This window comes from Rhinatrema bivittatum, chromosome 1 (genome assembly GCF_901001135.1).
Source record: "Rhinatrema bivittatum chromosome 1, aRhiBiv1.1, whole genome shotgun sequence".
Lineage (NCBI taxonomy): Eukaryota > Metazoa > Chordata > Amphibia > Gymnophiona > Rhinatrematidae > Rhinatrema > Rhinatrema bivittatum.
The window spans coordinates 424,391,543-424,415,666 of NC_042615.1; the positions used below are offsets into that span (position 1 = coordinate 424,391,543).

At 42.9% G+C, this 24,124-nt stretch overlaps 1 protein-coding gene across 3 annotated transcripts in view; it reads left to right on the top strand.

The window, feature by feature from the left end:
• The window catches only part of TDRD7 (tudor domain containing 7), a 345,168-nt gene that overhangs the window by 278,722 nt on the left and 42,322 nt on the right, over positions 1-24,124 (top strand). For 2 of the 3 annotated variants that reach the window (XM_029603524.1, XM_029603540.1), the window contains exons 11-13: positions 2,743-2,877; positions 3,687-3,773; positions 23,943-24,077. In XM_029603524.1, the coding sequence (XP_029459384.1) occupies positions 2,743-2,877; positions 3,687-3,773; positions 23,943-24,077 (357 nt within the window). The remainder of the gene's footprint in view (positions 1-2,742; positions 2,878-3,686; positions 3,774-23,942; positions 24,078-24,124) is intronic. The other variant, XM_029603532.1, reaches the window with a different exon arrangement.

Below are 24,124 nucleotides of genomic sequence, written 5' to 3' on the forward strand. Positions count from 1 at the left end.
TCCTTGACTGCCACTATGATCTTTAAATTGTTTTAATTGAAATTGTATTCTCTTATGTATTTTGTAACTTATTGTAACCTAGTTTTTATATCATGCTTCCTTTGTTTAACTCTAATTTTATCATGTAAACCATTATGATGGTTCCCCCAAATGACTGTATATAAATTTAATAAATAAATAAAAATTATTAGTAGCTTTATCGGCATAGGTGCCAACCTTCATGGCACATAAGACACCCCTGGCACTCAGCCACCTGTTCTCACCATATTTAATGCCATCTGTTTCATCTGTGCATAACATGAACTCTGTGGTGCATCAACCCAAGATGTCTTCACTCTCGTTAAAGCAAAGCACTTGGCATGGAAGCCCATGAGAACACATAAGAAGGATTTGCCCATACAACCCAGGGGGTGACCAGCCAGTTTCAACCTGCTTCCAGTACTTCATACAAGCACCCATTCTTTCAATGATGTTCCTTCTGCTCTTTTTAGTGCCATCGGGCTTCACTCAAAGAAACGGCTGCCTGCTATGGGACGGCAGAAGGAAAGACAGCCTAAGCCCAGGACCAATTTGACATTCTTGTCCTTTCCTCTGGTAGGAGAGGGGAATCACCAGGGACTGGTGGGTCCTAAAAATCATGGAGTATGGTTATCACTTGTGTCTCGCCCTCCTGCAACCAGATGGATTGCAGTCTTCAATTCCAACCCTTCTCAGTCTGCCCAGTTATACCTGGAAGAGGAGTTGCTCGTTCAGCAGTGGGTGATTGAGCCTGTCCCTCAGAGTGTGACCGGGGGTTCTTTCTCAGTACTCCCTAATCCTCAAGAAGTCATAGTTTGAGGCCTTCATGCACTTGCAAAGACTTAACAAATTGTTCATTCAGGAGAGATTCAAGATGAGCTCCCTTGAAATGTTTCTCCCTTTTTTATTCAACTGAGGGCCATGCTGAATCTGAATTATATGCATGTGCATATCCGCCTCCTTCTTTCTCACTGGAAGTTCCTCAGTGTTGTGTGAAGGATGTGCTCCTCTTTGGCTTCTTGGCAGACCTAAGTGTTCTCAGAATGACTTGTAGTGGCTGAACAGCTTTGTCAACAGGGAATCTACATATTCCCTTATCTAGATGATTGGCCTTCACAGTGTGAATGTTGAGCATGCTATAGTCTCCTCCTTATGCCTTACTAAGTAGGTGGAGGATCTACTGATTTCTGCCAGAAGACCATCAACCTGAAAATCTTATGGTTTCAAATGGAAGAGGTTCTCAAATTGGCATAGGACCAGCCAGCTGGATACCTTCTCCTGAAGCCTTAACACCTCTTGTCAAATTTCATCTCAGCGCCGTTGTGATGTATCACCAGCAGGTGGAAGAAACTCCAATCTCTTTCCACCCTTTGGTATCAAAATTCATGAAAGAACTGTGGCATTCCAAGCCTCTAGTTAGTAAACATCCTTTGCCTTGCCTTTGCCTGTATTTCAACCTCTCAATTCAGTGGATATGAAGTTTTTCAGCTGGGATAGGCAGACTAGATAAGACTGTGTAGTCTTTCTCCATCATGTTTCTTTGGAAAGTGGTGTTTCTTATGGCTGTAACCTTAGCACAAAGAGTAAGGGAGCTACAGGCTCTGGTTTCATATTCCCCCAACCTTCAATTTTTTTCATAATCAGATGGCTTTGCAAGCTCTTACCAAGTTCCTTCTTAAAGTATCTGGTTCACATTAATCAAGTTATTGTGTTACCAACATTCTTTCCAAAAACCCTTGCTTATTATTTAAAGAAGTCTCATCCTCATTGTCAAGCATCTCAACTGTTTGTGTCCCAATAAAATGGGAAGAGCAGTTGTCAAACGAACCCTGGTTAGCAGATTGTGTTGCACACTGTTATGCACTAACTGGCTTACAGTTCACGGACTATCAAGGCTCATCAAGTGACTGTCTTGGTGACTTCAGTGGGTCATCTCCGGGGCACTTCTATAGAAGACATTTGCAAGGCTGCTACTTGGTCATCTCTGTGCACCTTCAAGTCCTACTACTATGTAGACAACATGTCCCATGGAGATAGTAACTTACACCAGCAGCTCTGTGTAGCATTTTCACCCAGTAGTCCATTCTCCACTGGTGGGATTGAACTGCCTTTCAGTAATTGCTCCTCTGCAACCTTCAGTTTTAGACTCCAAAAGCTGCTTTGATTAATTCATGCCCACTTGTCAACAGATAAAACAAGTTTGCTTATCTGTAAACTAGGTTCTCCATAGACAGCAGAATGAATTGACCATTAATACCTGTCCTCCCTGCAGTCAACTACCTTGCTAAAGCTTAAACTCTGGAAGAGACTGAGTGGTACACAAGGTAGTGTGCATGACATGCTCAGTAAAATCTTTACTGAGTTCTCAGGGCTGGATTCATGTTGGCACTGTCTACAGGAATCCTGTTTATAGGTAAACATATTTTGCTTTCTTTGCTAGTGGCTCTAACCATTTATTTAAACCAATGTAAGGTTTACCCAAACGTGTTGAAACGACTAAACTAAGGACTTGTTTGGCCTTGAAAGTTCATGTACAATAGTGTATGAATATAATTTGTTCAGTTACTGTAATAGTACCACAGGAAATCTGTGCAATTACTGGTTTTTATATGTATTTTAAAGCTTGGTTCACTCATGATGCAATTTTATGTAGGATACTGAGTAAAAATCTTAAGTTTTGCTAAATTTTGTAATGCACTTTTTTTCTTTTTTTTTTTTTTTTAGGATAATATTTTGTTTACAAATGTGAGGGTTGCCAATGTGTGTTCTGATGGAACTCTTTTCTGCCAGGTGCCCTCAAAGGGTCTGGCTAAACTTTATGAGGTTTTACAGAAGATTGAAAACTATTTTCATTCCAAGGTATGTTAGAATTTCTACAAAAATATTGAATTTAAATGTTCGTTGGGTAGTCAAACCTTTTTCCTTTACAGACACTATTAAGTTTTTCATTGAGATATATATATATCTCTTCAGAATTTGGGAGCAAGACTTCTATAACTTTTTCCCATTTTATTCACATTATTCATATTTATTCATAAATTGGGCTTGTCAGAAAAGTTGGTCAGTTCTTAAACAGAAAACACCATCTCAGTCTGAGAAATTTTACATTAATACTGCTTAATAATCTAAAGACTTCCACAGTTCCCAAACAGGAGTAAAGAGAACAAATGTGTTTGAATTACATTTCTTAAATCAGCATATGTTGAAAATAATCATTTTCTGTTTTAAACTAATACCCTCCCTGTTCTTTTCCTGAATGTAACATGTTAGTATCTTGCTGTGATTTGGCTTGTCAAATTCCTGTATTTTTACCATTCCCTTTTTTTCAATTGCTTTTCTCCTTTGTTTGGCTTTATCAATCTATTCTTGATAAGATATCTAAAAGAATGCAGGGATCAAAGTAGCTGATACCAAAGAATGACTAAGAATTATTGAAAGGGGGAGCAGTAACAGCTAAAATATGTAACTAAGGAGAAGATGCCACCTCTCTACCTATTGCAGACCAGGAAGGTCAAGAAAGATGGAAGAAATTTTAAAGTTGCATATGTGTGCCTTTTAAAAGGAGTTTGGTAAATAGGTGGCTATAATAATGCATCTTTATTAACTTCTACCTTCATGCTTTTTAAAACCTGTGTCAAAACAATGTTTAATATGAGATTTCATTTTAGCAGGCTACATCAGAGTTTTTCGTTTCATTGCCTTTCTGTGGCAAAATCTGCTTGATGAATTGTAAAGAACAATGGGCACGAGTTGAGGTGAGGAACTAATATATTCTTATTTATTTTTTCACAAATTTGCACTTTGACAGTTTGGTTTTTTTCCTGTGGCCCGCCTGATATTTCATGTGTGAGCATGTCACGTAAATTGCCCACCTACTCCTTGCTCTGTTGATTGTGATATATCATAATAGGGCATGTAAGAAATTTAAACCACTTGTGGGATGAAGTTTGAATGCTGGGTCATGATGATAATGAAGTGTGTTTTTAAAAGCTAGTATGCTGAATTTTTTATAGATTAAATCCTATAGTCACTCCTTTTTATATACAGTACATGAACATCATACTTTCTTGCAGAGAAGTGTTTCATAAGTCAGTAATTGGTTTGTACTAGCAACCAAATTTCTTGAATGTAGGAAAATAAAAATGGGCACAAGTTGCATGAAAAGTGGTCATTCTTAGAAACCCGTTACAAGCCATATTACTGATTTTGTTTGCATCATAATGTTTTACTTTACAGTTCTTTATATATAGTAGTTCCTTCCAAGAGAACATTAGATAGCATAAATCATGTTATCTTGGAATCTCATTAATAGGAAACCTATAGGAAGAAAAAATTACTTAGTAGCAATAACTTGTGCTTCCATATACTAGAAGATATGTTTAAAGTGAAATATTAGTATAGCAAATGTATCTTGTTTTCCAGGTATTAGGTTTGGTGCAAGCGGATCATTAGATATATCTTCTAGAAAGTGTCTATCAATTTGTAGATGCAGGATCATCTGAATAGCAAGTATTTAATAACTCACATATAGGTTTTAATTCAGCAAATTCCCATCACAGTACTGCAGCCCAGTAATAGTTTAATATCCAACAATCCCAGCCTTCCCTTATTCCTAGGGAAATATATTCTACAGTTTAAAAATCTATTGAATACCTATAATATTTTAAAATAGGTTTGTAGTGGGGTTTTTTGCATGCCTTACAAATTGTTGCACAGCCACAACAGATCTATAATTATTTGCTTTTGTAAGTCTGAAAAATTGCATTTCTATTATTTGATCTATCAAGGTCTTTTCCCATAGAAAGAGAAGGGAGACTAGATGAGCCAGTGGGTCCTTATCTACTGTCATCCAGTGTTTTTGCTGTGATACTAAAAATCAGGTCCATAGTGTATTGATTTTACTACAGGGATAAAAAAAAATCAATGAATGTCTGAGCTTTGCTTCATTTATCATTTCACAAAGGGTACCTACTGCTATCTCATATTTAGCAATATTAAATAGAGAATGCATACCAAAGTGGTTGGAAAAAAATGTTTGAGATGCCAAGAACAAAATGTCATCTGCGTAATTCTTTAGTTCATGAATAGGCAAATTCAACATTGTGTCTTACGTTCAACCAAAAATTCAGTTACATAAGTAAATAAGCAGCTAGCTTGGACAACCTTATTGATCAATCTATTCAGATTAAATGCCTTGATAGCAATTTACAGTTGTAGATAGAAAATAAAGGATAGTGTCAGTCAACTGTATTGGATGTCTCTGGGTGCACAGAAAATTAAATGGAATGAGTCTCTAAATTAAATAAGCAAGATTGACTAGACTTCTAATTTTCAAAAACTTTTCTGAAGGTAAAAATGTTTTCTCCATGGAAAATCAGGGATAGTCAACCACACAATTGGGATGATGTCATCCAGCACCAAGGCGGAATCGTTTTTTCAGCTCAGAAAAAAACAAAAAGATCTTTGAGTATGCAAGGGCCTTCTTGTACAGCTGCCTACCATGCAAGCTGCCTCAGTCTTTCATTCATTCGTGCAGATGGATGTATTTTGTTTTTAAGCCACTCATCTGAGAGGTCATGTAATGTGACTGACAAGTAGGACTCGTGCCTGCTTAGCTCCAGTCTATCCCTCCCACTTTTGTTTTAAAATTGAATTAAACAAAGCACTGGACTTTAAAAACTGGTGAATTTGCTTGCACTTCAGATTAAGGTATTGCTGATGTTTTTATTTATTTATTCAGTTTTATATACCGTCATTCGGTTCAGCCATCATAACGGTTTACAAAAATCAAACAGAGAATAAACCATTAAAAACATTGATGCATAAATTAATAGTGGAAAAGATGAAGGGATCGGGGAGAGGTTGGTGAAAAAGGGAGCATAAGGAAAAGGGAAAAGGATAGTGGTAACAAAGATTGTTGAAATAAATAATCATTAACGTAGACTTTATGAAAAAGAAAAGTCTTTAGATCTTTTTTGAAAGTTTTGATATTCATTTGAGTTCTTAAATAAGGTGGTAAGGAGTTCCATTTTTTAGGACAGGCTATGGAGAAAGCTCTATTTCTTGTTGAAAGATGAGCATAATAATCCATTTATGGCCTCAAAACTGCAGCACCAGGAAAAAGAAAAAAGTAAGCCAGCAAGTCAGAAAATGGTGGCTCCTGAGAGTGCTCCCCTGTCTCTGGAAAAGGCAGAAACAAGAGGTACGGAGGTAGCAGTTGTAGCTGCATTGGAGGCAAAACTTGAAAAAGTGTGTGCAAAATTCGACAAGATCTTTTCCCTACTAGCTGAGTCAAATAAATGCAGGATGTTCAGATGCGTGTCTCAGATATTGATGACAGAGTGCATGATTTAGAAACTGAGGTTCTTACTCTGAAAACAGACCAGAAACAAGCTATTACATTAGATGATTTGGAAAATCACGCAGAGGTAATCTGTGATTTATTGGGTTTCCAGAATCTATTCATGATCAAGAGCTGGCAGAGGTTTTGGAGGAGTGGCTTCCATGTGTGCTACATATTGACAAAAAACATGGCAATTTTAGAATTGAAAAGGCCAATCAATAGGAGCAAGATCCGTACGGAGAGCTAAGCTGTTGAAATCAGCACATAAGCAGAATGTGTTGCAAGCATACTGCAAGAATCAGAAGCTTGAATATGAAGGGGAGGCAATATTGATTTTTCAAGATTATTTGATCCTGGTGGTCACCAACAGTAAGGCATTCTCGCCAATTTGTGCTCAGTTAATCGAACAGAAAATCCAATTTATGCTGCAGTTTCTGGCGAAATTGAGGATCATATATGAAAATAAGCCTACGATCTATGAATCAGTGGAAGCCTCTTCAGCTTTCTTAGACTCTCCCCTGTGGGAACAAGCCAGCTGAGTAAAGTTGGGTAAGTATGAGAGAATGGTTCACCAGATATCAAGCAAGATTTTTGTTGAAAATTGTTCCAGATGACTTGTTTTAATAGTATAATTTTATGGTGCTTTTTTTGTCTTTAATTAGCAAGTTGGGATTTAGTGAACGTTTGTTATGTGGAAGATTCCCAGATTGGATAAGTACTTGGTTTTTAGTTTTTAATTTTGCTTCTTGTGACCTTGGGCAAGTCCCCTTACCCTCCATTGCCTCAGGTTCAAAATTAGATTATAAGCAGTGTGGGGATAGGGAAAATGCCTATAGTACCCCTGCATATAATCTTTGATGTACTCTGTGAAGTGCTGAAAAGTGGGCATATAAAAAAAAAATCTAAACTGCTTGATGAAGATGTATTTAAGTGCAGTTTGAGGGATGTATATTTTGGTTAACTTGACAGCAAGTCCATCCGAAATCCTGGACTATGGACAGTTATCTCTGGAGTTCTGATTAAGGGAAGACAGCAATGGAATAAAGCCAAGTATGATTGGCAGACAGGAATTATGCCAGCATAAGTTTTTTACATCAACTACTTTGCTAGAGTCTTCTTTCATCAGCAAGTTGACATTTTGGGAAGTTGACTAGTTACTTCTTGTGGATAAAAATCAAATTATTATTTTTTTTTTTTTTATTCCCTCTTAGCCATTTGAGGTGAATGTGACTGGGACCTAAGACATGCCTGCTGTAAGTGAGCGTCTGAGATCAGAGAGATGCTGATTAGGTGTATATCATTAGCAATGGGTAGTTCGAAAGTCTGGACTACAAACTGTTATTGTCTGGACAAACTCAGGAGAGGAAATACAGATCCCACAGATGTATGGATGTTTTTTTTTCTCTTGGTGGGTTTGAATATTGATAATTAGTGAGAGGTGGGATCAGCATGTTGGAGAAGGACCTCTAACTCCTTTTAGACAGAGGATTATGTGCTGGAAGATGTTGCTGGGAATTAAGGGATGGAGGGAAGGAGTGGGTAAAAGGGGAGTGGGAGTTTGAGGGGAGGAAGGAGAAAGCTTGAGGAGGGGGTAGTGGGTGTGGATCTGAAAGTGGGGGAATTGAAGTCCAAGATAAGGAGCCTGGAGGGTAAAGGTAGGAAGCGTTGGTCTGAGTTTATGCTGGGAGACTGTGACCCAATTTGAAAAAGTTAATTGCAGATGGAGTCTATGAGAAATCTGGATACTTAGTAGAATAACTCACACATTACTAAGATATGCTACCTGGAATGTATCAGGGTTAGGAACTGTGTACAGATGTTATAAGATTTATCAATCTTTATGCCGTCACAAGGTGTAAATAGCCCTGTTACAGGAAACCCATTTGGATGAAAATGAACATAAGAAACTTTGTAAGGGAATGGTTGGAGAGGTTTATTCTTCTCAATCCCCAAATAAAAAAGCGAGGGTGGCAATATTGTTAGGAAAACAGCTTTTCAGGCTACTAAAGTTCTCTGACCCAGAAGATAGGTTTATAATACTCACTGGAACTCTGTTTGGTCAGCCAGTCACTATATACAATGTCTATGGTCCTAATATTTATCAACATTCTTTCTATATAAAGATGGTGCAATTAATAGCAAATTAAACCCAGGGACAACTTCTGGTGGGAGATTTTAATTGTGTGTGTGTGATCCAGAATTAGCTCATCTGGAATTAGTATCTTTATCTTCATTGTATTTATAAACTGCCTAAAGCAAGAAACTAGGCGATGTACAGGTGATACAATCATAAAATGATTAGCATGAACTCAACACATAAAACAAACAAATGAGACGCGCTCAGTTACAGCCAGTAATTCAGTTAATTCGATTAGAAACTACTTACTGGTAGATCAAATCATATGCTTGCTTGAATAGCCATGTTTTCAACATAGATGAAAAGGTTTTTAGGCTATCAGCTAATCATAAGGGTTCTGGCAGAGCGCTCCACAAAATTGGAGCTGCCACAGAAAAGGCACAATCTCTGTTGCAGCATAATCACAACTAGCAGATTGATAACACTATGTATGATAAATTTACCCATAAAAGTACTTTCAGTACACTCTGTCATGACCCACTTCTCTAAAAATTATTTTGTCTAATGATATATTGTAACCGAACCTTTGACGGCACCTGTTAGAATGTACTATAGTACACTTTTACCTACATTAAATATGTGCCTACATGTAAACTGTTGCGATGGTATATAACTTAGCGACAGTATAGTAAAGATTTTAAATAAATAAATCTTGCTTGGCGCACTGAAGGCATGTCCAGAAGGCCCCTTTGAGAAGAGCGTAGCTGGCATGTGGGCCAGTATATATGTGAAAGTGCATTGCCTCATGGTGACATGTCTGAAGAAATCAATTTAAAAGTCATAGCAATTTTATTTTCTTAACGTGTAGCCAGATGGACTCAGAACGAATGGGTATAGTATGCTCGTGCTAGCAGTTGGAGACTGATCTGACGTCAGCACGGGTATATATACCCCCACAGGAAGCGTAGCAACTCAGTAATTTCCGTCTCCAAAGCAGTTTGGAGAGCCTGCACGCTTGCTGAGCGTGTTTCCAATCTACTTTCTATTTTCTACTTCCTTCTTACTAAATTTCTACTGCAACTTCGAGCCCCGCACTCCTGTGGTGATACCCTTGGGGTCCCTCCCCCAGTTGAGTTTCCCGGGGTGATTTCCGCGATCCCCCGGAGGTTTAAGACCTCGGTCCGGTGGCCGAATCGCGGCTGGGACGTAGTCCCCGGGCGAGGCTCGGGCGTGGCGAGTGAGGCGCCTCTGTCCCAGCGTGGACGAGGCAGCGGGTGCATTTCCTGAAACTCGGCGGTGAAGGTACTTGCCCTCTCCCCCCGCAGCCAGAGACCGCCCGGGTTCCAGCCGGGAAGCGCCGAGGATCAGGTAAGGCGTACATCTCTTACTTTTGGTCTCCGAGGGACGAGGATCGGCGGCGTGGCCTGTAGGCGGCACGCCGAGGAGGGTGCCATTTTGTTGGCCTTGTTCAGGTATTGAGCGCCCATGATAGGCGCCTGTCTATGACTAAGCGCATATTATATACATCATTGTGTTGCTGCCCGCATATTGCTGAGAGCATATTGAATACCATTGAGCGTGTATTGCTGAGAGCATATTGGATATCATTGAACGTATATTACTGCCGCATATTGCTGAGAGCATATTGGATATCATTGAGCGTATATTACTGCCGCATATTATTAAGCGCCTGGTGTATTAAGCGCCTGGTGTATTAAGCGCCTGTTGTATTAAGCGTATATTGCTGTCGCGTATTATTAAGCGCCTGTTATATTAAGCATACATTGCTGCCGCATGTTATTAAGCGCCTGTTACATATTGAACGCATTTTGCTGCCGCATATTATTAAGCGCATACTTTTCAATGGAACAGAACGCCTCAGCGTCTTCAGCGGGGGCGCCGCCTGCCTCCGGCATTAAAGCCCTCTGCCTCTGCTCCGCATGCCAACTTAGAGCCACGCACAGTAAAGAGCCAGACTCCCTTTGTGCCCAATGTGAGGAGGCCGTGGGACCCTCTGGCCAGGACCAGTCTCAGCCACGGTTTGCTGACAGTTCCCCAGGGGCTACCCCGGATTTAGCGGGCAGTCTTGACCAACCTGGAATCCCGGGGGACCTGGTACCCCGGCGATTAGAGACCGCTTCCATTTCCTGGGTGGATCTCTTTAAGGGAATTCATGCTTTTGTCCAGATGCAAACAGCTTCCCGTCCAGGCCCTGCTGTTCCGGCTGTTCCTGTTGCTGCTGCGGTTGCGGCTCCAGCGGATCCTGTTCCTGGACCTGGACCTTCATGCCCTTATCGTGGCCAGGATCTCCCGCCTCCAGATAGTCCGGTTCAGACGGACCCTGATGTTTCACCGGACGAGTCCGAACCCCCGGAGGAGGGGAAACTTCCCTCAGGGATTGAGCCATACAGAACCATGAGGCGGTTCTTCCCTAAGGAGGATCTCTCCGACCTGGTATCTCAGTGCCTGGCGGAGTTGGATATTACAGGTCCCAGCGCTACAGAACCCTCTGCGCAGAACCCCCTGCTGGAAGGTCTTCGTCCTACAGCCCGCCATTTTCCATTCTTGCAAGCCGCACAACAACTGATAGATTTAGAATTGGCTGCACCAGCGGCCTCATTCAAAGGGGGTCGGGCCCTGTCAGGTATGTACCCCCTGGCACCGGCTATTCAGGAACTGCTGGCGTGCCCTCAGGTGGACGCCTTGATTAGCGCTGTGGTTAAGCGCACTACCATTCCAGTTGAAGGGGGGGCGGCCCTCAAGGAGCCTCATGACCGGCGATTGGACGCCATTCTGAAACAGACCTTTGAGGTGGCAGCTCTAACTTTGCGGATCGCAACCTGCTGCACAGTGGTGACGCGTTCCTGTTTGTCACAGGTCAGGAACAATGCTCCAGCAACTGACATGGAGTCAGCTCTCTCGTTCCTCACGGATGCTGCATCTGACCTACTCCGGACAACAGCTAAGGGGATCTCATCCTCCGTAGCCGCCAGGAGGCAGCTCTGGATCCGGATTTGGGCAGCCGATGCTCCTTCAAAGACACGCCTCACCAGAATGCCCTTTAAGGGCTCTTTCCTGTTTGGCAGCGACCTTGATAGACTAGCCAGCACATGGGGCGCCTCTCCAATACCTCGACTGCCGGAAGATCGGTTCAGACGGAACCAGCGCGCCTTTCCAAGGCCCTCCAGGGGTAGAAGCTCCCAGCGCTTCACTCCCTATAGGAGTCGCTACCAGGCGCCTCGTCCTCAGGCCAGGAGTCAGTCCTTTCGGACCGAGCAGCGCAAGAGGGGAGCCGGCCCGGGTTCCGGTCCCGGCCGCGCCTCCCAATGAGAATCCGCCGATTCCTCTGGGGGACGGAGCCATAGGGGGCAGGTTAGCCCTCTTCTACCCCAGATGGGTCGAGATTACGTCGGACCAGTGTGTCCTCGCCATCATCCGAGAGGGGTATTATCTGGACTTTCGTTGTCTCCCTCCGGACAAGTTTGTAGAATCTTCATGTCCCTTACACAAGAAGGGCGGCATTGGAAGCTACCCTGGCGAGGCTCCTGTCCTTGAAGCCATCATCCCAGTACCTGCATGGGAAGTGAATTCTGAACACTATTCTATTTATTTCATGGTACCCAAGAAAGGGGGCACCTTTCGGCCCGTACTGGACCTCAAGTCAGTCAATCGCTACTTACGGGTCTCGAGGTTTCGCATGGAAACTCTGCGCTCAGTCAAGACCGCAGTACAGCCAGGCGAATTCCTCACGGCCTTAGACTTGTCAGAAGCCTACCTGCATGTCCCGATCCATCCGGATCATCAGCGCTACCTACGCTTCAAGGTTTTGGGACGCCACTTCCAATTCCGTGCTCTGCCCTTCGGGTTAGCCACATCACCGCGGACCTTCACCAAGGTGGTCGTAGTGGTTGCAGCAGCACTCAGACTGGAAGGAATCCTTGTCCATCCCTACCTAGACGATTGGCTGATCAGGGCGAAATCACGAGAGGAGAGCCATCGGGCAACCGACAGAGTGATCGCCCTTCTGGAAAGCTTAGGCTGGGTAGTCAACCTCAGCAAGAGTTGCCTACAGCCTTCCCAGTCACTGGAATACCTGGAAGTCCAGTTCGACACCCAGGCAGACACAGTCAGTCTCACTACCAAGAGAAGGTTAAAACTGCAGACGCGTCTCCGGTACTTGATGGGAGCCAGTCGGCCCATAGCTTGGGATTATCTGCAGGTGCTCGGCCTCATGGCATCCACCCTGGAAGTGGTACCTTGGGCAAGGGCCCATATGAGACCTCTACAGCGCTCCCTGCTCTCGCGCTGGAGTCCCCGCTTCCGGAACTACTCCGTGCATCTACCTCTACCAGCCAGAGTGCGGACCCAGTTACGGTGGTGGTTGCAGCCCAACCACATGTGCAGGGGGTCAAAGATGTCCTCCCCCACGTGGACTCTGCTCACCACGGATGCCAGCCTGAGCGGCTGGGGAGCACACTGCGAAGAACTCACCGCACAAGGGCGGTGGAACAGAGAAGAGTCAGCGTGGAACATCAACCGCCTAGAGGCCCGGGCAGTCCGATTGGCATGCCTACGATTTGCTCACAGACTGAAGAACAGAGCAGTCAGAGTGATGTCCGACAACGCCACCACAGTGGCATACATCAACCGTCAGGGCGGAACCAGAAGCCAACAGGTATCTCTGGAGATAGCCCCGCTGATGGCTTGGGCAGAGGCGAATCTCCAGGACATCTCCGCCGTCCACATTGCCAGGAAGGACAACACCGCGGCAGACTTCCTCAGCAGAGAAAGCCTAGATCCGGGAGAGTGGCAGCTGTCACTCACAGCCTTCCAGATGATTGTAGATCACTGGGGAATTCCGGACATGGACTTACTAGCGGACAAGTCCAATGCTCAAGTACCCAGATACTTCAGCCGCAAGCGAGATCCGTTCTCACACGGAATCGATGCCCTGGTTCAGCCATGGCCTCCAGGGACTCTGCTATACGCTTTTCCTGGGTGGCCTCTGCTGGGCGCCATTTTCCACAAGATTCAGAAACACCGGGGCCTAGTTCTTCTGGTGGCACCAGACTGGCCAAGAAGACCCTGGTACGCGGACATGAGAAGATTACTGGCAGGGGAGCACCTTCCCCTGCTTCCTCTCCGGGACCTTCTACATCAAGGTCCCATCCTCCATGGGGATCCAGCTCAATTCTCTCTTTACGGTCTGGCCATTGAGAGGGCTAGACTGAAGAAAAGAGGTTACTCGGAGCCAGTGATAGATACACTCCTCCGAGCTCGCAAGTTTTCCACATCCCTCACCTATGTCAGGATCTGAAGAGTATTCGAAGCATGGTGCGACACTCATGGCAGCAATCCACATGTGACCACAATCCCTATTGTGTTGGATTTCCTGTAAGATGCACTTCAGAAGGGTCTCTCCCTCAGCTCCATCAAGGTTCAGGTGGCTGCGCTGTCTTGCTACAGTCCCAGGAGGGATGGCAAGACCATTGCCAAGCACCCAGATGTTTCGCGCTTCCTGAAAGGAGTCAAGCATATTCGTCCGCCACTGAGGTGGCCAGTGCCCCTGTGGAACCTCAACCTTGTTCTGGATTTCCTCGCGGGATCCACCTTCAGACCCCTTCAGGGCTTGTCTCTCCGTTCTCTAACTTTGAAGATGGTGTTTTTGCTGGCGGTGTGTTCAGCACGCCGCATCTCTGAGCTACAAGCACTGTCCTGCCGTGATCCCTTCCTCAGGATCACTCCCGAGGCTATCCATCTTCGCACGGTTCCCTCCTTTCTACCTAAAGTGGTTTCACAGTTTCACTTTAACCAAACCATATCCTTGCCTACCACGGCGGGTTTGAAGAAATCTGAAGAAGGGCGTTTATTACGCCATCTCGACATAGGCAGATTGCTGCCCAGATATCTGGAAGTGACACAAGAAGTACAAAAGACGGACCATCTGTTCGTCCTGCACAGCGGAAAGAAACACGGTGAAGCGGCCTCTTGGCCCACCATCGCCCGCTGGATTAAAGAAGTTATCCGAGCAGCTTACGTAGAGGCCGGGAAGTCTCCGCCTCTACAGGTCAAGGCTCATTCTACCAGAGCACAAGCGGCATCCTGGGCAGAATCCAGGATGCTGTTGCCTGCAGAAATATGTAAAGCGGCGACATGGTCCTCCCTCCATACCTTCTCCAGATTCTACCGTCTGGATGTCCAGGCCAGGGAGGACACAGCATTTGCGAGGGCAGTCCTACAAGGACCTCAGGCAGCCTCCCGCCCAGGCTGGGAGTAAAGCTTTTGTACATCCCATTCGTTCTGAGTCCATCTGGCTACACGCTAGGAAATGTTGAGATTACTTACCTGATAATCTCCTTTTCCTTAGTGTAGACAGATGGACTCAGCATCCCGCCCAGCTGCCAGTGTACATGGGTTTCACCGATTCAAGGTAGGCCATGTCATTTGTTTACATAAGAGCGTCCCCTTTGCCAGGTGTCGACGCCTTCCGGTTGGGAATGCTGGTGGTCTCCAGCTACTATCATTCGGTCAGGGGAATCCTGTTTCACTATTTCACTGAGCGTCAGTACACACACATCCATAACAGCTTTTGCAAGGAAGATTACTGAGTTGCTACGCTTCCTGTGGGGGTATATATACCCGTACTGACGTCAGATCCGTCTCCAACTGCTAGCACGAGCATACTATACCCATTCGTTCAGAGTCCATCTGTCTACACTAAGGAAAAGGAGATTATCAGGTAAGTAATCTCAACAATTTGATCTGTTCTGTAATGGGAAGCCAGTGAAGGTCGACAAGAACTAGGTAATGTGGTTGTGTCTTTTGCTCCAAGAGATATACGGGCAGCGACATTAAGTAATAGTTGCAGAGGCTCAATTCTTATGGAAGGTAGGCCAAGGAGGACAGTGTATGGTGATTGATTATCCGTTGAAAGGAGTTTCCTATGTTTCTGATAATTTAGCTTTAGTAGACATTTGGAGAACATTACATCCTTTAGAGAGAGAATATACACACACACATCTAGAACGCATGGATGGTGGGAGAGGAAGCCTTTTCTACAGTAACTCGCACAGAAGTGGGGTCCTTGGAGATAATTCTCCAGTGTGGCTGGACCTGGAAGGCTTTAGAATCAAGGCTTAAATGGAGGTTATAAAACCGCAATTGGTTAAGGAACAGATGAGAGGGAGCAATTTTAGATCTAATTCTCAGTGGAGCACAGGATTTGGTGAGAGGTGGTGGGGCCGCTTGGCAATAGTGATCATAATATGATCAAATTTGAATTAATGACTTGGAAGGTGGACAGTAAGCAAATCCACGGCTCTCGTGCTAAACTTTCAAAAGGGAAACTTTGATAAAATGAGAAAAATTGTTAGAAAAAAACTGAAAGGAGCAGCTACAAAAGTAAAGAGTGTGGAAGAGGTGTGGTCATTGTTAAAAAAATAAATAAATAAATAACCATCCTAGAAGCACAGTCCAGATGTATTCCACACATTAAGAAAGGTGGAAAGGAGGCAAATGATTACCAGCATGGTTAAAAGGAGAGGTGAAAGAAGCCATTTTAGCCAAAAGATCTTCATTCAAAAATTGGAAGAAGGATCCAACAGAAGAAAATAGGATAATGCATAAACGTTGGCAAGTTAAATGTAAGACATTGATAAGACAGGCTAAAAGAGAATTTGAAAAGATGGCCGTAGAGGCAAAAACTCACAGTAAAAACTTTTTAAAATATATCCGAAGCAGAAAGCCTGTGAGGGAGTCAGTTGGACCGTTAGATGATCGAGGAGTTAAAGGGGCACTTAAAGAAGATAAGGCCATCGCGGAAAGATTAAATGATTTCTTTGCTTCGGTGTTTACTGAAGAGGATGTTGGGGAGATACCCGTACTGGAGAAGGTTTTCATGGGTAATGATTCAGATGGACTGAACCAAATCACGGTGAACCTAGAAGATGTGGTAGATCTGATTGACAAACTGAAGAGTAGTAAATCACCTGGACTGGATGGTATACACCCCAGAGTTCTGAAGGATCTAAAAAATGAAATTTCAGACCTATTAGTAAAAATTTGTAACCTATCATTAAAATCATCCATTGTACCTGAAAACTGGAGGATAGCTAATGTAACCCCAATATTTAAAAAGGGCTCCAGGGGCGATCGGGAAACTACAGACAGGTTAGCCTGACTTCAGTGCCAGGAAAAATAGTGGAAAGTGTTCTAAACATCAAAATCACAGAACATATAGAAAGACATGGTTTAATGGAACAAACTCAGCATGGCTTTACCCAAGGCAAGTCTTGCCTCACAAATCTGCTTCACTTTTTTGAAGGCGTTAATAAACATGTGGATAAAGGTGAACCAGTAGATGTAGTGTACTTGGATTTTCAGAAGGCGTTTGACAAAGTTCCTCATGAGAGGCTTCTAGGAAAAGTAAAACGTCATGGGATAGCTGGCGATGTTCTTTCGTGGATTACAAACTGGCTAAAAGACAGGAAACAGAGTAGGATTAAATGGACAATTTTCTCAGTGGAAGGGAGTGGGCAGTGGAGTGCCACAGGGATCTGTATTGGGACCTGTACTTTTCAATATATTTATAAATGATCTGGAAAGAAATAAGACGAGTGAGGTAATCAAATTTGCAGATGATACAAAATTGTTCAGAGTAGTTAAATCGCAAGCAGATTGTGATAAATTGCAGGAAGACCTTGTGAGACTGGAAAATTGGGTATCAAAATGGCAGATGAAATTTAATGTGCATAAGTGCAAGGTGATGCATATAGGGAAAAATAACCCATGCTATAGTTACAGCAGGGGAATAAGAAAAGCTGAGGCTTCACGCATATCCAGAATAGCTTCAACTGCAGGGGAGAAGAAAAAAAAAAAAAAAAAAGGATTCGCACTCACAAAGCAGGGAGTAGCTGGCTTGTTACGGCGGTTACTACCCTAAACCAAAAGGGCCTAATACTTCACTTTTAATGCATAACCAGCATGGCTCTCCGCTTCAACGGCAGGAGAGAAGAAAAACAACCAATAGGGGCTGTATGACATAGTCTGGGTAAAGGGAATAAACATGGGTGTAGCTTGCTTATTGCAGCAGTTACTACCCCTACTACCCCTAACTAATCAAGCTAGGTATTTCACTTGGATGCAGCTCCATCACTGCTCTCTACATTAATGGTGGGGGTGGAAGGGAAATAGAACCAAGAGTTAAGAGAAAATGATAAGTATGAGAGAAAAAAATGTGTGAAGCTTGCTGGGCAGACTGGATGGGCCGTTTGGTCTTCTTCTGCCGTCATTTCTATGTTTCTATGTTTCTATATTAGGTGCTACAATCCAAGAAAGAGATCTAGGCGTCATAGTGGATAACACATTGAAATCAGTTCAGTGTGCTGCAGCAGTCAAAAAAGCAAACAGAATGTTGGGAATTATTAGAAAGGGAATGGTGAATAAAACGGAAAATGTCATAATGTCTCTGTATCGCTTCATGGTGAGACCGCACCTTGAATACTGGGTACAATTCTGGTCGCCGAATCTCAAAAAAGATATAATTGCGATGGAGAAGGTACAGAGAAGGGCTACCAAAATAAGGGGAATGGAACAGCTCCCCTATGAGGAAAGACTAAAGAGGTTAGGACTTTTCAGCTTGGAGAAGACAACTGAGGGGGGGATATGATAGAGGTGTTTAAAATCATGAGAGGTCTAGAACGGGTAGATGTGAATCGGTTATTTACTCTTTCGGATAATAGACTAGGGGGCACTCCATGAAGTTAGCGTGTGGCACATTTAAAACTAATCGGAGAAAGTTCTTTTTCAATCAACGCACAATTAAACTCGAATTTGTTGCCAGAGGATGTGGGTAGTGCAGTTAGTATAGCTGTGTTTAAAAAAGGATTGGATAAGTTCTTGGAGGAGAAGTCCATTACCTGCTATTAATTGAGTTGACTTAGAAAATAGCCACTGCTATTACTATCAATGGTAACATGGAATAGACTTAGTTTTTGGGTACTTGCCAGGTTCTTATGGCCTGGATTGGCCACTGTTGGAAACAGGATGCTGGGCTTGATGGACCCTTGGTCTGACCCAATATGGCATGCTCTTATGTTCTCATGTTCCTGAAATATTTATATAGAGACTTGAGGTTTTGGTAATATTTGATCAAAAAATAGGAGTAGAGAACTTTCAGTGCAGGACATAAGAAAACACTCTTCTGGGAAGTGGCAAAGGTAGTACTGAGAGGAGAGATTATTTATTATGTATCAACACAAAACAAAGTGATATCTAGAAAAGTGTTACAACTTGAAATACAATTGAAAATAACTAAAAAAAAACAAAAAAACAAACCTTATGAATCTAATGGGACTGCCAGAAATAAGATCAGATCTTTGGAGATTCAAGTAACTCAACTCTTTATTATATAAACGGGCTTGGAAATCTTTATTATATTACAAAGCCAGATTTTATCAATACAGAAATAAATCTGGGAAAATGTTGGCAAGTCTGACAAAGAATTGGGGAGGGGTGTGATATATTAGGGCTGTGAGGGATAGGATGGGAAGTGTCCATAAAGTTACTTAGGATATATGTAAAAGTTTTCATATATTTTATGAGGAATTATATAGTGCTACTTCAGGAGACACAAATTAGATAAAAGTGTATTTGAAGAAGGTAAATTTTACCCTAGTTACAAGATTCCCAACAGGTCTTATTCAGTTAGAAGAAATTCAGAATTTAAATAGACAAGCACTGCTGTTAAAAGTACCAGGACCGGATAGATATTCAGGGGAATTTTTTTTAAGATGAGCGATAAGATACTGTCACCTCTAGGAGCCATGTATGAGGAACTTATTAGAAAAGGTAATTTTCTTTGGTCATCCAATAACTGTTGTATAAGTCAGGGCGAGATCCGTTATCACCTGTGTTGTACAGACCAATATTCCTCCTTAATTTTGAAGTCAAAGTATTAGCAAAAATAATGACAGGTTGGCTAGGGTTTTGCCATCTCTGATTGGGAAGGAACAAATAGGTTTTGTCAAGGGAAGGCGTACAGTTTATAATGTTAAGGTGGTGACTTCAATGGAAATTAGTATTAGACAAGAATTGTCATCTGTTATTTTTAGTTTTGATGCAGAAAAAGTATTCTATCGGGTGAATTCGAAGTTTGTTTGCAGTTTTAAAGCAGTGGGAATAGAGGGGTATTTTAGTAAGGTGCTAGAAGTACTTTATAATAAGCCAAATGCCTCAGTGTTAATGGGGACCAATCTGAGATTTTTGAACTTAGAAAGGGCACTTGTCAGGGTTTCTCCTTGTTTGTGTTAACATTGGAGCTCTTATTAAAAATGATTAGAGAAAAATAGGACATAAAAAGAATTAGTTCTGGAAAGGGGAATGTCTCAAGTTTTAAGCTTTTGGCATTAGATGATTTGCTGATCCGGCTTTATTAGGAGAGTTTGCTAGCAATGGGCAATTGGCCAGATTAAAACTCAATTTGGACAAAACTGAGGCTTTGCCATTGGGAGACGAAGTTAGGGATTTATGTGGATCCCACTTCCCTTTCATTTGGGCTTCGGACTCTTAAATATTTAGGTATATTTTACATAGAGAAGTGATAAAAATACAGAAGGTGAATTATAAGCAAATGTTAAGTCATACTACAAAACTTTTGAATACCTGGATGGAATATCCCCTCTCATTAATGGGTAGGATAAGCATGTATCAGATGCTGATACCAAGTAGTTATACTTACTTCAGACAGCACTGGTTTGGTTGACAGGGAAGGAAATTGGGGGTATTGAGAGACAAATTAGACAATTTATTTGGCAGCAAGCAAAGCTCCAAATACGGCTTATAATGTTAATGAGGAAGCGAGAACAAGGGACTAGAGCTTGCAAGTATAAAACTTTATAACAGGGCATACAACATGAGGCATACAGGGGATTGGATAATGGGGACAAAATTTTTCACTCCCCTAGATACGGAAAGGTTTGATATGGCCCACAGATTTACGCTATGTTCAACATAGATGGTGTCGTGCTTTACAAAAACAATTACGGCAAAGTGTTTTTATATATTCGATAGTAAAGACTTGGTAATGATATTGTAGAAGAGCAAAAGTGGATTACCAAATCGCTCATTTTTTTGCCAGTAGTAGGAAACTATTTTATTCCTGGGTCACAATTGTGAAATTTTCAGGACAGGGCAAAGAGGAGACTACAACTTGTTATGCATACTTTGACCAAAGAAGGCATGATTAAACCTTTCTATAAGTTTGTCAAAAATGTGGTATCTCCCCACAGCAAGGCTTTTCATATTTTCAGTTGAGGCAATATTTGCAATCCTTAAGGCCTTGCAAGGAGAGCAGAGAGAATGCTGGAGCTATTTGATCTGGAGGATCCGGATCATCACTTATTTCCTTCTGGTATAGGATATTGAGAAATATGCAGATGGATCCTGATTATGAAAATATTGTAAAGGATTGGAAAGGGGAACTAAGCGTAGAGATGTTGGGACAGTTTTTGTCTAGTTGTCTATCAAAGGCAAAAGCTATTATGCTGAACACCTCAATGGAGAGACTCAATATAAATTTATTCTCTGAGCATTTTGCTAACAGAAACAAGCACACAGAAGTAATCTGGTTGCATCTAGTCTATGCGTGAAATGTAAACAGGCGATAGGAACACTAGCTCACAATTTTTGGAGCTGTCCCTTAATAAACCTTTGTTGGAAGACAGTTCAGAGATATATTTTGGATGTAATGGGGTGGCGCTCAGATTAGATGTAAAATCTTTATTTAATCTGAGAAGCTATATAATTCCATCGGGTTATACCCATTTGTGGTGTAGAAGGGTACTGGCAAAAAATTGTATTCTGCAAAAATGGGCAGTGTCAGAAGTGCCCAATTTAGGGCAACTCAAAAATATGGTATTTCAGATATGTCCTATGGAAAGGTATGTGGAACAATTGGATGTGACTCAGAAGTACTGAATTTTCTTAAAAATCTGAGATATATATTTACAGTACTTATAAGCATGGGCTCGAAGTTTGATCTTAAATTACATGGGTCAGTGAACCTTGGAATGAACGTGTGATGCATGTTGGACATTGTAAAGTACTTGGACAATCTTCATTGAGATTCCACAAAGGGGGGGGGGGGGGGGATAGGAGGTGGGGTTGGGGGTTCAGGATTGTATACCTCAAATGTTGTGAATCCGGCTGGGAAAGAGTGCACCCACCCAGGGTTCTTATTGGTTTATTGTTTTGTGCATGTTAATAAGAGATTTAAACATAAGCTATTCATCTTTACTGGAACCAGTGCTTTTTTTTAAAAAACATTTATAATTAATCTGGAAAAGGGAACAGCGAGTGGTGCCATATTTGCAGACAGTTTTTAGAAGTTAATTCGCAAGCAGATTCTGAGAAATTGCAGGACCATCATGGGAGACTGGGCATCCAAATGGCAGATGAAATTTAATATAGACAAGCGGCCTAAGGGAGCATTGATGCTGCCACCGCCGGTCCCCATACCAGTGAGCGATTCCTCGAACATTGGGTTTGGCAGCACCACGCTTGCACTTGGCACCCCACCACTTTCCGGCTGACCCGCAGCCATCGGGATCTGTGCCATCGAAGCTGTTAAACCCATCAGCGCCTTTGCTGCCTCAAGCCCTTCCGAGCCCCGCCGATGCCCTCTGTTCCCTCTTCAGTTCTGATGAGGCCTGTGTTCTGGGCACACTTGGCTGCTCGGTCCCCCACATCCCTGGAAGGACATAGTGAGAGGGAAGTATCCATGTCCTCTACAGAGGAATTGGAGGATTTGCCCTCGGAGCCCTCGGAGCCCTCTCCACCAGAGGAGTGGCAGAATCCCCCTGGAGGAACTTTCCTTTGCTGGATTCGTAAAGGCCATAGCGGAGTCAGTGCCTTTCCAGCTCTTAACAGAACAGAACTCTAGACACAAGATGCTAGAGGTCTTGCAATTCCTTGAAGCCCCAAAGGAGGTGATGGCTGTTCCAGTCCATGACATCTTCAAGGAACTGGTAGCTGCCTCTGGAACACCCAATCTCTGTGCCACCAGTAAACTGCAAGACGGATGCGGTCTACCTGGTCCAGCCTACCACCGGTTTCGAACGACGACAGTTACCTCATCAATCTTTGAAGAAGGCAAAGAGGCTTCACACTCATGCCTCAGCCCCTCCTCCCCCCTCTTCCCCCAGGACGGGAGCATAGGACTCTGGACACTCTTGAGCGTTTGATGTTCCAAGGTACAATGTCAGCCAGGATTGCTTATTACCAACTGTACATGGGTCAGTGCGCCAAGAACCTATGGAAACATGCACAATGGTTTGAGGAATGCCTCCTGCAGCAATTCCAGGAGGAGTTCCACAAAATACTGCAGCAGGGACTTGTGTGATAAACACGAGGTATGCTCTGCATATGACGCCTTCAAGATGGCAATGAGAACTGCCGCAGCGGGCATTGGGGGCTCACTGTATGGTTTGGCTGCGCTCCTCTGATCTCTGCCCTGAGTGTTCCAGGACTGCCTGGCAGATTTGCCTTGTACGGGTGAAAATCTATTTGGCGACAGAATTAAGGAGGCGGTAGCACAATTGAAGGACTACCATGAGACCCTTCAGCAGTTGTCAGCCAGCACTTCTGACACCCAGCATCCCAAGAAGCCCCTCAGCAGTACCTGAGATGGCCTTTTTACCAGCCGCACAAACATTATCCTCTGGCAACTAGGGCGAGACCTCAGCGTCCTTCGCCAAGGCCGAGGTCATGACCACTTCATATGCCCCATCTGACCCCAGTCCCGCCACAGAACCCCGCCACGAGGGTTTGAGTGGCGGCCAGGGAGCATGCACCAGCCTCCTCCTTATGGCGTCTTTCTCGTGTAAATGTAAGTTCTTAATTTGTGTGAATTGACCTCCATCTTGTGATATATATATATTTTTTTGTTTTCCCTATAGATTCTGGCAGAACCTTCACCAAGTATGTTGCCTTTGGGGGGGGAAGGCCTAAGCAGAATGTTTATTTTGCCAAATTGTGAATGTATTAATTTTTTGTGGACAGGCTCTTGGAATCCAGGATTTTTCTGGAATTTTTCTCAGTCATTTGTTCATGCCTATTTATCATAAGAGAAGAGCAGCATAAAGCTTTCCTCAGCTAGCACCTTTTTATTTTAGTCACAAAAGTCACCACCACCACCCAGTTTTTCTATTTCTATTTTTACCCTCAATCTTTAAAGATTGCCCAGAGTTGCTTACTACAGAATTAAAAACTCAGAACATTAGATACAAAATTCAAAAAATACAATTCATACAGTACAGATAAGACAGTTCATTAGATACAACTAAAATATTCAAAGCATAAAATAAATACTAAAATCAGAACATGAGTGGCACTAAATTATAGCAGAAACATTGGTACTTCAAAATTTATTATGGTATCAAAGCATGTGATCCTTTGCACTCTAAAGTTTCTGTTTTAATGCCCCTTTTTTTTTTTTTTTTTTGTAAGATTACAAATCTTCATAGTAGTCGGACACTGGATGTTCAGTTCCTGGATTTTGGAATGGTGGCTTCAGTAAAAGTATCAGAGCTCAGAGAGATTCCACTTCAGTTCTTAAAAGAGGCTGTCACAATACCACCTCAGGTAAGATTCAAACAAAAGAAATATCCTTATCTTTTGCCGTTTATAAT